This window comes from Sphaeramia orbicularis, chromosome 13 (assembly GCF_902148855.1).
Source record: "Sphaeramia orbicularis chromosome 13, fSphaOr1.1, whole genome shotgun sequence".
Classification (NCBI taxonomy): Eukaryota; Metazoa; Chordata; class Actinopteri; order Kurtiformes; family Apogonidae; genus Sphaeramia; species Sphaeramia orbicularis.
The window spans coordinates 37,780,968-37,794,896 of NC_043969.1; the positions used below are offsets into that span (position 1 = coordinate 37,780,968).

Sequence of the window (13,929 nt, forward strand, 5' to 3'; positions counted from 1 at the left end):
TATTTAAAACTTAATATTAGAAAGTGATATGGAAAACTATGCAATAAAAACATTTTTAATGCTGCTAATCTGATGTTTTCCCACATTTTAACATATTCTAATGCTAGTTATTACTCACTTCATGGAGATAATATGCAAAAAAAAGAGCCCGTTTTGCTTGTTGATTTACACTCAAACATATTACTGCAGATCAGGTTTATCAAGAACGACATAGATACAGTAAGTTTGAATTGGACTGTATGGGATGATGCATAAGTGTCCACTGTGTTGGCTGATAAAACCCATGAATGTACAAGAGAACAGCTGTAGAATCACTGTCCACTGTAGTTACCACTATGCATGAAATGGTTAAATTATGAAAATATTTATATTTTACAAAAAAGATGTGAATAACCTGAAAAAACAGAAATTTCATTTGAAAAATTAGTGCAATTTTAACAATATCATGCCTCGAGCTATTATTTATACATGTACATTTACGCACAATGTTCCATAAATATTTGGTAACAGGCAGAATATCGTTAAAATTTTGGAGTTTGGAACTAAAATTTGAACAATTTCTACAATATTACATCTCTTATTAACACAACTACAGATCATAGTGGATCCATAAATGCACAAAACATTTAGTAACAGGCAGAATATTGTTCAAATTGCACTATTCGGGTTGTTCATCTTTATTTTTATGTATTTAGTTGCATTTTATTGTGAAAGAATAGTTTTGTAATGTTATTTTTTTTACTCAAATTTTTTCCACATAATTTTTTACAAAGAACATTTGTAGTTGTCATTATTTATGGGTTATTGTGTTTTTTTTTGTGTTTTTTTTTTTTTTTTGCTGTAGGTCACATTGGTCTGTATGTGGAACCTGAACTAAAATGATTTGGACAACCTTGACTGTTCAGGTTAATTTTTGCACTTTCATCCCGCGGGCTGGAATTTAACCTTTGGTGGACCAGATTTGACCCCTGGGCCGCATGTTTGACACCTGTGATGTAGTCTATATGACATTTAGTATTAGTGTAAGAGGTTAAGGTGATTTATGTTGAAGAAATGTAAGGTTTAACAGTGAAGGAAATTCCAAGGAATAAGTTGATTCATGTATTTGTTAAAAATATATCCTCGTGAGACCCAGCAATGCATTTTTGTCTTCTGAGGGGGACAAGAGTTTTACAGTTTTATTGAGAAAAAAACAACAACAAAAAAACGCTGTCCACTGCAAAGGACATTCCATAAAAATTTAAAAAACGCATTTGGAAAAACTGTTGCATTGTGCTGTTTCCAATACAGGCAATTATTTAATGTAAAAAAGCCAAAACTTGTACTTTTCTGGGTCTCAGGAGGATAGTTGACAGTAAAATTGAAAGTCATACATGGAAATTGATTGTTCAGAAGGACCAATAAAGGCTCCGGTTACAAAGAACTAGGATTTTCTGTCAGTGATTTAATGGTTCAGACTTTACAGCAGGGGTGTCAAACTCATTTCAGTTCAGGGGCCACATACAGCCTAATATGATCTAAAGTGGGCCGAACCAGTAAAATAATATAAATAATAGGATAAGAACTGATAAAAAAAATGTCAACTCCAATGTTTTCTCTATGATTTTTAGTGAAAAAAGCAAAATTCCTTAATGAAAAGGTTTACATGTACGAACTGCACTTGAACATAACATCAACAAATATGAACAACCTGAAAATTCTTAAGAAAAATAATTGTAATTTTTACAATAATACGCCTTAGTTTATCATTTATACATGTACATCACAACTTACAGATCACAGTGGATCTACAAATACACACAACATTGAGCAACAGGAAGAATATTGTTAAAAATTCCACAGACTTAAGTCATTTTTGTTCAGGTTATTCACATTTTTTGTAAAAGGCTAGTCTGTAAATATAAACATTTGTGTAATTTTGCTGTTTTTACACCAAAACAAAAGGGGGGGGGTCATTATTTATAGGTTATTATGATAGTCTGACCCACTTTAGATTGAATGGACCCTAAAATGATTTTAACATCCTTGATTGTTAATATCTTCAGTGTAATTTTTGCATTTCACACATTCATCCCACTGGCCGGACTGGAGCCTTTGGTGGGCCGGTTTTGGCCCCCGGGCCGCATGTTTGACCCCTGTGCTTTACAGGGTTAAAAGTAATTTCTGCCAGAGTCATGTTAAAAGTAGTGAAAACAACAACTCCCATGATCCCGCTGGGCTTCATAAAATCCTTAAACACCATCTTTTGTCATTGTTTTGCTTGTGAGACCCCTGGCTGTAGTCATCTCCTAATGTGGGTTTAAATATATGACGTTTGTTAATTGAATGTCTGTCTTTTCCAGAAGGACTCTCCATCCAAACCATCTGTTGCTGAACTGGCTGGAAGGTTCAAAGGTCACATTCTACCCATGCCCACACCCAATAATGAGGTGATTTGACTTACCCTCAGGTCCACAGATCTGTGTGCATCATCCAGACAGCAAAACAGAACAGAACAAAACCCCTTTCTTAACTTGGATGTTGGTGAATACAGGTGACTCATGGTAACGGATCTTTTCTTCTGCTCCTTTTTTGCAGTTTCGAAGAAGACCTCCATGTTCTCTGAAGCTGCAAAACCAAAAAGACGATAATGAAGAGTCTGAAGTAATGAAGTTTATTACTTTTCTGGCTTGTGTTACATATATTACATACTGCATGTCAGTATTTTAAGCATTAATTAATGACCCAGGAAAGCTTAGATTAGATTAGATTAGATTAGATTAGATTAGATTAGATTAGATTAGATTAGATTAGATTAGAAACAATTTTATTGATCCTTTGAGCGGAGCCCTCAGGAAATTGAGGTTCCAACAGCAGCACAAACACCTGATATACACACAAGAAATACTACAAGAAAACAGCAAAACAAGACCTCTAAAAAAGAAAACAGTATCAAAATAAACAGGCAATTGCACATTATAACGTACCAGTAGAAACAAGTTGCAAGGTGATAATAATTAAGTAATAATAATAATAATAATAGCTAATTATGTTGTATGTATGTATATTATATTTACATATGTGTGGATGTATGTGTAGTTTATTAATCACAGGATAAAAGTTATAAGGTGATAATAGTTATAATGATATATAATAATAATAATAATAATAATAATAATAATCATAATAATAATCATAATAATAATCATAATAATGGCTAATTATGTTGTGTATATGTATATTATATTTACATGTATGTACGTATGTATGTATAGTTTAATAATCACAGGATAAAAGTTATAAGGTGATATTAGTAACAGTCATAATGATTTATGATGATGATAATAATAATAATAATAATAATAATAATAATAATAATAATAATAATAGCTAATTATGTTGTATGTATGTATATTATATGTATGTATGTATGTGTAGTTTAATAATCACAGGATAAAAGTTATAAGGTGATAACAATAGTCATAACGATATATGATAATAATAATATAATAATAGGTAATTATGTTATATGTATGTTTATTACATATACATATATATGTATGTATGTATGTATGTATGTATGTATGTATGTATGTATAGTTTAATAATCACAGGATAAAAGTTATAAGGTGATAACAGTAATTGTCAGAATTATATATTTTATTTATTTATTTGCACATCTCAAACAACAAGAAAAATAAAAATATTTAAAAAAAAAAAAAGAACAAAGCAATTTTCATCCAAGTAATACCATTGTGCAGGGGAGGATAGAAGCAAAAAAAGCTGATGTAAATATCTCCCCGGAAATAAACAATACACAGAAAAAAAAAAGAATAAAAATACGATACAACTGAAATAACAATCAAAAGTTAAAAAAACAACAAAAACAAATCAAATGCTCTAAAGCCTTACATTTTTTTCATAAATTACAGTCCTTTTCAGATGTTTTTTAAATAATGATAAAGAAGATGATGATTGAAGTTCAGGATGTAGATTATTCTGAAGATGTGGTTCATGATATTTTAAAGAATACTGACTGGCAGAAGTTCGGCAGTATAGAAGATAAAATTTGCTTGAGTATTGTATAGAATAATAATAATAATAATAATGATAACAAACTTGTATTTTTGTCTGCACTGCTGTGATTGATCCACACAAGATGATAATTATTATGATAATTATGTAAAATGTCTTTTTTTCTGTTGTTGTTATCTCACAGAAAGCTATCGTTCCTCCACACCCTCTTAAAGTCAAGGTGAAGAACTCTCCGATCATCGAGAAGCTGCAGGTTGGTAGATTCGACAACATTTGAATATTTTGTGAGGGAAATAGATAAAAACAAAACAGCTGCTTGCCTCATTGCTGATGATAGAACAGGTTCAGTCTGGAAATAGTCAAGAGCTTCTGATGTTTGGAGCTTTACTGCCCCCTGCTGTTCACTTCACACCGGTATCAGAGGTGTTTCCATGCTGAGGAAAAAGGAGGGGGGGAAGGGGAAGGGTCTGTCGCTGATCGGCTCAGATTAATTAGTTAATGGGATCATGGCGAGGCTCTAAAGCAGTTCCTTTAGGTTGCAATTCATAAGGTGTGCAGCCATGGGACAAAAGGGCTGCCGCTTCTCCCTCTTCCTCTTCTCCCCGGTGCAGGTAGGAATCTCCAAAACACAAAAATTAAACAGAAACAGGGATTTTAATATGCCAGGCTGAATTTGACATGACTCATGTTACAATTTGAGGTGTGAATTTAGACAGATACAGGAGTCTGATGGAGGCTAAAGTAATGGAAATACTATTACTCAGCATTTCTAGATAGAACTGTTGTTATATTTTTGGTATTTTAAAGCCTTATCCTCCATAGAATACAATTTAGAGCAGAGTTTTTACAGTAAATGTGTGAAATTTTAGTTTTATTGTTGATTTTTTGGTTAAGTTTTGCATGCACGAAGTAGTTTTAGTTGCAGGAATTGACTTGTTTCAGAGTATTTGTGATGTAGTTTTAGTGTTCATGTTATTGTGTTGACAGATTTTCAACAATAATTGCAATACAACCACATTTTACTGCATTACTGTTAATTTGCACAGATAGATAGATAGATAGATAGATGTTAATAAAAATCTCATATTGTGCTTATTTTTGGTAGAAATTAAGCTTATTTTACCTGCAGTATTGTTTTAATAGATTTTCAACAATAATTGCAATATAACCACATTTTACTGCTTTACTGTTAATTTGCACAGATAGATCAATAGATAGATAGATAGATAGATAGATAGATAGATAGATAGATAGATAGATGTTAATAAAAGTCTCATATTGTGCTTATTTTTGGTGGAAATTAAGCTTATTTTACCTGTAGTTCTGTTTCTTTTCCTTCTTTTTAATAATCTTTTTATTGTTTTTTTAGATTTTATCAACATGAACAATAGATAGAGCGATAAATGACAAAAAATACAAAAAAAAAGAAAATCCCACTGCAAACTAACAAGCACTGCCATAAATTTCATTTGCTCATTTTAGTTTCTGTTTAATTTCCATGTTTTTTTTTTTTAGCAAACTCATGTCATCACTCCTAGTTTTACCGAATTTACCGAGATTTTCAACAATAATTGCAATATAACCACATTTTGCTGCGTTACTGTTAATTTGCACAGATAGATAGATAGATAGATAGATAGATAGATAGACAGATAGACAGATAGATAGATAGATAGATAGATAGATAGATAGATAGATAGATAGATAGATAGATAGATAGATAGATAGATAGATGTTAATAAAAATCTCATATTGTGCTTATTTTTGGTAGAAATTAAGCTTATTTTACCTGGAGTTCTGTTTCTTTTCCTTCTTTTTAATAATCTTTTCATTGGTTTTTCAGATTTTATCAACATGAACAATAGAAAGAGCAATAAATGACAAAAAAAATCCCCCCAAAAAAGAAAATCCCACTGCAAACTAACAAGCACTGCCATAAATTTCATTTGTTCATTTTAGTTTCTGTTTAATTTCTGTGTTTTTTTTAGCAACATTATGCAATTACTCCTAGTTTTACTGAATTATAATAAACCTCATCTGGATTAAGTCTTGTCTTTTCCTCTTATATCTGCTGAACAGTCTTAGCTTTTATTATTTAATTTAATTAAGAATATTCTCAGTAATGATGGATACTATTTTCAGCTGAGGTTTTGTCTTAAATATTACTTTCATTTTTCTTTTTTCCCTCATTAGGCCAATCTTGCTCTGTCGCCCACTGCTCTGCTGCCTTCGCCTAAGAGTCCGGAGGTGAAGCTCCAGCCGGCGGCACCGCTGTCCCCCACGACGCCCTGCAGCCCCTGCAGCCCCCTGAGCCCCCTGAGCCCCCTGAGCCCCCGGAGCCCCGTCCTGAAGCCCTCGCATCCGTCCAGTGAAGACGAAGACCCCGTGAGCTTCGACAGCCCCCCTGAAGGCACCACGCTGCCCAGCATCAACAAGGTGCAACAAAAGCATCCAAACACACCTTCTATTCACCGTACTTTTAGGATTTCACACATTTATACTGAGTCACCGAATGAGCCGCTGTCACATTGCGTCCCCTGGAGTCTTTCTCACGCGATTCGCTGTGGGAGTTGTGACATCACAGCCTGACACGTGTCCTGTGTCCCCGCTGACGTGTTCCTCAGCCTCGGATAAGCCTCAGAAAGATGCCCCTGTAGTACCTGAGCGCTGCTTCCAGGGGGATTGAGCGTCTAATCCCCTTAGCCTAGTTAGAATAGATACAGGACCGGACCAGCGTTCTGTTCTGGACTCGCACGCATATGCAGATTAGACATGGACTGTTAGAAATCACATGACCTCAATGACACTAAATACAGACTTTAGTGATATTTATTAGATTATTTACACTGAACAAAAATATAAACGCACCACTTTTGTTTTTGCTCCCATTTTTCATGAGCTGAACTCAAAGATCTAAAACTTTTTCTGTGTACACACAAGGTTTATTTCTCTCAAATATTGTTCACAAATCTGTCTGAATTTGTGTTAGTGAACACTTCTTCTTTGCTGAAATAATCCATCCACCTCACAGGTGTGGCATATCAAGATGCTGATTAGACAGCAAGATTTTTGCACAGGTGTGCCTTAGGCTGGCCACAATAAAAGGCCACTCCAAAATGTGCAGTTTTATCACACAGCACAATACCACAGATGTCATGAGTTTTGACTGTGCGAGGAAAATGGTGGTCACACCAAATACTGACTGGTTTTCTGACCCCCCTGGACCACCCAATACAGTAAAACTGCATCGAGTTATCGAGTACAAATTCTGTAATTACCTTCCAGGATATTGTAATTTAATTGAATAGAGAGGGAACAAGAATTCTACTGACTTCTGTAGATGTTTGAGGTTGTAGAAAATCTCCTCTGTGATGCAGACTTCGGTTAATCACATGTGTTTTCAGACAGTAGGGGGTTAAATGTGTGATGACCGATCGACGATCAGATTCAGAGACGTGGCTGTAGTTGTGCATATTTAGTTTTTTCTTTTATTTATTTGGACTGAGAGGAGAGAACTGCAGAGAGACTTTTGTGTATTTGCAAACTCAGGTGTTTCTTTTTTCTCCTGCAGCTTTAACTACAGTCAGTTTTTTCTTGCCTCAAACTATCATTATCCTCCTGATAAAGTTTCTGCTTTTTTTAAATTAAATAATTGTAATTTGGTGAAAACAGCATGCCACAACAGTTTCTTCACACACATTTTTTAATTGAATTTTATGGAATATCCTGTCAGTGTGTGTTTTTAATAAAACAGTGTATCTTAGTTGGCAAAAACACATTTCTGAGTCTAAGGAGGTTAAATCTGCCTTTAAAAATCCACTATTTGTCAGTTTATACTTGTATATTTGCTGATATACAAACACATATATGCAGGGTTCCTATGGGGTCTTAAAAAGTCTTAAAAGTCTTGAATTTACAAATCTGCATTTAATACCTTAAAAAAGTCTTTTAAAAAATATTAAATTGAAGTTATTTTGCCATAAACTGCCATAAATGTGTTTAACCCTTTCATGCACAGTGGTCACTACAGTGGACAGTTATTCTACAGCTGTTCTCTTGTATATTCATGAGTTTTGTTGGTTTATTTGCATTTCAGCCAACACAGTGGACGCTTATGCATCATCCCATACACTGACATTCATACCATTACTGTAACTTTGCTGTTTTTGATAAACCTGATCTGCAGTGACATGTTTTTTTTTTTACTATAAACCAATTGCTAATTGTTATTAGATTGTAACAGTTTTTTTTTTTTTTTTTTTTTTTTTTTGGCGTATTATGTCTATGAAATGAATAATAACTAGTATTAGAGTGTGTTAAATTGTGAGAAAACATCTGAGTAGCAGCATTAAGAATGTTTTTATTGCATAGTTTTCCATATCTTTTTCTGATATTAAGTTTCAAATACATGTCTCTTTGCTTCAAAAATTAAATACATGGAGTGGCCATTTTTCTAACTTAACAAAAAAAAAAAAAAAAAAACCTCAATTGCATTGTTTTTTTCATGCCTAAAAGGAATAAAAACACTCAGGAAAATATATTGGGTAAAGATATCATAATTCATGCATGAAAGGGTTAAATATGTCTGTTAAATGTCCAAACTGCAAAGAAAGTAGCATCAGTTCGACGGAATCTGAGAACGGACATGGATTTACATATTATTTTATGTTTGTTGTCTTGTGATAAATTAATTAAACTCGAGATAACAAAGATCATTTTCTCATGATAACAAATTAATTAATTCATTATCTTGAAATACTAAAGATCATTTTCTCATGATACCGAATTAATTACCTCCGCCAAGGAGGTTATGTTTTTGCCAGGGTTTGTTTGTTTGTTTGTTTGTTTGTCTGTCTGTCTGTTTGTCTGTCCGTTAGTGTGCAACATAACTCAAAAAGTTATGGACAGATTTGGATGAAATTTTCAGGGTTTGTTGGAAATGGGATAAGGAAGAAATGATTAAATTTTGGTGGTGATCGGGGGTGGGGGGGCCCACGGGGGGGTGGGGGGGTTATTTCGTAATAGAGAACCATACAGAACTCAGATGTGAGCAGGTACCACATCCTCCACATCACAGCCTTCAAGAGCTGCCGCTAACATGTGCTGTATGAGATAACAAAGATCGTTTTCTCGAGATAACGAAAGACATTAATTCCTTATTTTAAGAAAACAAAGTTCGTTTTCTCGTAGTTACTGTAACTTTCCAGTAAGTTTTAGTTGAATATGTGTTCTGCTCTGTACAGCACAGGTCAGCGGCAGCTCTTGAAGGCTGTGATGTGGATGACGTGGTACCTGCTCACATCTGACTTCTGTATGTGGTTCTATACAATGAAATAACAAAATAAATTAATTTGTTATCACAAGATAACGACCATAAAATAATACAGACGTGGAAAAAATGATTAGACCATCAAAAGTCGGCAAAAACAATGGTTATGCAATCCAGTTCCAACTCCTGTGTGTATCATGTGACTAAAACAGACAGAAAAGAAAACACGGAATGCCTAAAAGCACTGTTTTTATCTGTACAATGCCATAGATATTGATGTAAGAACTGAAGTGATTTTGGTTATTATCAAGAAAATATGGAAAATGGATAGATGTCAGCTCTGAAATTAAACTCTGATGAGCTGTTTTTGTTGTTATCATTATATTTGTCCAAACAAATGTACCTTTAGTTGTACCAGGCATTAAAATGAACAAGAAATTGACGAAAACAAGGGGTGGTCTACTCATTTTGTCTGCGACTGTATGTAAATCCACGGTCGTTGTCAGCTTCCGCACAGTTCCATCTGTTTCAACCTGACAATTTATTTTGAAATTAGAAACCAATTATCTCTAACTTTGCAGCCCCCGGTGAGAAATGACTTGGAATTCTGGGAGTTTGAATTTTTGCCAGTATGGTTTAAGTAGTTGAAAAGGTCTTAAATAGTTTTAAATTTAACTTGTAGAAACCTGTAGGAACACTGTATATGGTGTAGGGATGTAACGATTACCAGTATAACAATAAACTGCGGTAAAATTCCCGACGGTTAGTATTACCATTTAAATTCTAATTCTCTTGATAACCGTGTTTAATTACTGCATTTTTCCGGAGGAAATGCCTATGTAAAGATCTGCTTTTATGTCAAATATTTGAGTATTGTTTTAATTTATTACAGTTTTAATTTTCTATACCTAATATTTGGAACCAATATTCACTTTTAAAGTCTTTGAAAAGGTTCGTTAAGCATCTGTGTGTTATTTATGCTATAAATTACATACATTTTTCAAACTGGATTTTATATATTTTTTTGTGTTTTTTGGCCTTTTATGTTTTTATAGTCGGTTAAAGTGAAAAAATAATAGGCAGATGATAGGTGAAGTTGTACTGAAAAAAAAAAGATCCCAAACTTGGGTGTTTATATAGTATGTAAAGGCAAAATCAGAAGTACAGGAAAACAGCCAAAATAGGCTCAGACCACTAAGGGTTAATATTTGGATGTTTCTGCCAAGAGAAGGTACATTGTGCCAATTATTTTATTTGTTTGTTTTTTTTTGTTTTTTGTTGTTGTTTTTTTTCAAAATACAACTTGGTTGAATTATTTCAGTGTGTGTATTAGTACTTTTTGAACATTTTGAGCACAAATTCAACAATACCGTGATAATAATGATAACTGTGATAATTTTGGTTACAATAACCGTGATATGAAATTTTCATATCGTTACATCCCTAATATGGTGTATAGTTTTAATAAAGAACACTATTATTACCCCACCACCTGAAGAGGAGGCAAAGAGTATTGTTTTTTGTTTGGTTTGTTTGTTTGTTTGTTTGTTAACACTCAAGCAGCAAAACTATTAGTTGAATTCATACCAAATTGGGTTTATAGATTGCCAGTGACCCAGAATAAATGTCATTACATTGTAGGAAAAGTAGGTTAAAGTTTCAATTTTTTATGAATTTTTAAATCTTTTTTTTTTTTTTTTTCCCATTTACTTATAATGGGCGAGATTTCACATGTCTGTAGCAGCAAACTATTGGTTGAATTCATACCAAATTGGGTTTATAGATTGTTAGTGACCCAGAATAGATGTCACTACATTTTGAGAAAAGTACATCAAAGTTCAAATTTTTAATGAATTTTTTTTACATATTTTTTTTTCTCCCATTTACTTATAATGGGTGAAATTTTTTAGTGGTAAGTATTGACTGTTGTAACCATGTATATGTGTATTATTTGCATTGTCTTTATTATTATTTGTGTTTCATCTGGTCGGAGATTGTCCACATGTCTTCAGTGTACTGGCATTGGTAACTGGCATAAGGCGTGGAAATGTTTAGCATGTATGGCCTTTAGACCTTTTATTTATTTATTTTTATTTTATTTTATTTTATTTTTTGTTTGTTTGTTTTGTTTTTTTTGTTATTTATAAAAGGAAAACTCAATAAAGATCAAGTCATAAAAAAAAAAAAGGGTGAAATTTCGCATTTCTATAAAAACGTCAATTTTGTTTCAATTTACTTCAAACTTGGCACATATATAGAGGCAATTGATATGCTGACATCAGCACACGCATAGACATGATGACATCAGCTGGATTGATGCCAAAATAAGCTACAATATGTATGGGGGGGGGGGTGTGTGTGCCTGGAACCACTTATTGCAGGGGTGTCAAACATGCGGTCCGTGGGCCAAAACCGGCCCGCCAAAGGGTCCAATGTGGCCCATGGGTGCAAAAATTATTAACTTATTTTAGTTCAGCTGCCAGACACAGACCTGTGTGATGTCAAGTAAAATCATAACATAATAATCTATAAATAATGACAAGTAGAAATTTTCTTTTTGGTTTAATGTGAAAAAAACTCCAAAAACATTACACTATGAAACTATCCTTTAACAACGAAATGTGAATAATCTGAAATGTCTAAAGAAAATTATGTACAATTTTACCAATATTCTGCCTGTTACTAAATGTTTTGTGTATTTGTAGAGCCACTGTGATCTGTAAGTTTTGTTAATAATAAACTGAGACGTAATATTATAGAAACTTACTCTAAAAGTTACTTAATTTTACCAATATTCTGCCTGTTACTAAATGTTTTGTGTATTTGTAGAGCCACTGTGATCTGTAAGTTTTGTTAATAATAAACTGAGACGTAATATTATAGAAACTTACTCTAAAAGTTACTTAATTTTAACAATATTCAGCCTGTTACCAAATGTTTGTGTAACATTGTGTGTTATATACATGTAGAAATGATAAGTTGAAGCACAATATTGTTAAAATCGCACTTATTTTTCTTATAAAATTTCAGTTTTTTTCAGGTTAACCACATCTTTTTTTGTGATCGGACAGTTTGTAAATGTTAATATTTTTTTATTGCAATAAAATAAAGAGAGAGAGAGTTATTATTTTACTGGTCCGGCCCACTTGACGTCAAATTGAGCTGAATGTGGCCCCTGAACTAAAATGAGTTTGACACCCCTGACTTATTGAATCATGTTTTGTATTGAATGTATACAGACAAATACTCGATTACTGCGATCACCCAGTGAACTGTTTTAAAACCTGACCTAAATCCTCATTTGGCTTCTGCTCGTCTTTTCCACAGACTCGTGCACGTCTGTCATTCAAGAGACGTCCACCCACGAGACAGCACAGGAGGTCAGCTGGCGAAGAGGGCGGAGCCTTAGGGAGTGCCCTGTCCCCATGTGAACTGGACAGCCCCAAAGAAAACGGGGACGGGGACGGGGACCAGGTTTTTGACGACCCGGCGGAGGAAGCTGAATGTAGGCCGAAAGAAGACAAAGACAGAGACTGTGACAAGACAGAGGATGGAGAGACAAAAGATCCACAAGAGGAGGAGAAGGAGGAGGAGGAGGAGGAGGAGGAAGGAGGCCAGAACTTGGAGACTTTGAAGGAGGAACGTGAGCCTTCAGAGTCCGGTCCTGCTGAGGAGAACGATGGCAGCTCGATGAAAGCAGAAGACGACAAGGAGGAGATGCCTCAGGAGGAGCAGCAAGAAGGAGGCGAAAGGGTGTGAACTGTGAATTATTAAATTATTCAACGCTTCGATTGGGAGAACTGATCTGAAAGAACCTGTAATCCATTTTAACCTGTTGGTACCTGCTTTAAGTCCCTCTGTCGTCCTCTCCTGGCCGTTTATAGAACAGGTCTACAATCACTGGAGAGAAGCAGCTCCGTAATAACAGCTGATTTCTGCACACGGAGCTGCATCCATGTTCGATTCTTCATGTGTTTTTTTTTTTTTTTTTTATCAAGAATGAATACTTTTCCTTGGGTTTGAGACAAATCAGAGACATTATAAAGAGTACACTTGGTCTGAAATATCAATAGTCTGATGTACACAGTACTAAATGCTGCGGTGACAGGATTAGATTTCATATATATATATATATATATATATATATATATGTTAGCTGTTATAGAAAATCTTCAATTCCAGTCTCACTTTTGGCTGAAACTGCTTCATGTACTTTGCTTTTCTAGTTTTCCGTCGCTGTATTTTGTTTCTGCTTGTCTTTTATTTTGTGTACTCTATAAAATATCTAAATCACAGTGCAACTGTGGAGTGGCTCAGGTCCTCAACAATTATGCAAAAATTCATAAATTAAAAAGCTTTTGGTGTAAAATTTCCATGCATGTAGCGTCTAAATTAACCGCCTGATACCCAATGAGTGAATGTTCTAAATCTGGTAAATCGGACAGTATTTCTTTGTTGTGACTGTGTTATGCTGATTATTTGACTAGTATGCTGGCAGTTATAGGTGTGCAGGACCAACTTTTTTTCTTTTTTTTAAATAATTTTATTTTTTTCATTTGGAAAGATACTTTACAACAGACAACTAAGCACATTTGCACATTATGTCTGAAAAATTAGCAATGGTAAAGCATGAACTTTAACACATA

The 13,929-nt window shown here is 34.0% G+C and overlaps 1 protein-coding gene across 3 annotated transcripts in view; it reads left to right on the forward strand.

The window, feature by feature from the left end:
* The window catches only part of zgc:153184 (capZ-interacting protein), a 51,817-nt gene extending 38,165 nt beyond the window's left edge, over window positions 1–13,652 (forward strand). The window contains exons 2-6 of one of the 3 annotated variants that reach the window (XM_030152446.1): window positions 2,343–2,429; window positions 2,578–2,643; window positions 4,199–4,267; window positions 6,208–6,450; window positions 12,611–13,652. In XM_030152446.1, the coding sequence (XP_030008306.1) occupies window positions 2,343–2,429; window positions 2,578–2,643; window positions 4,199–4,267; window positions 6,208–6,450; window positions 12,611–13,042 (897 nt within the window). In that variant the 3' untranslated portion in view covers window positions 13,043–13,652. Of the gene's footprint in view, window positions 1–2,342; window positions 2,430–2,577; window positions 2,644–4,198; window positions 4,268–4,499; window positions 4,626–6,207; window positions 6,451–12,610 lie in introns of those variants that run through there. The other 2 variants (XM_030152447.1, XM_030152449.1) reach the window with 2 other exon arrangements.
* Window positions 13,653–13,929: the final 277 nt, after the last annotated feature.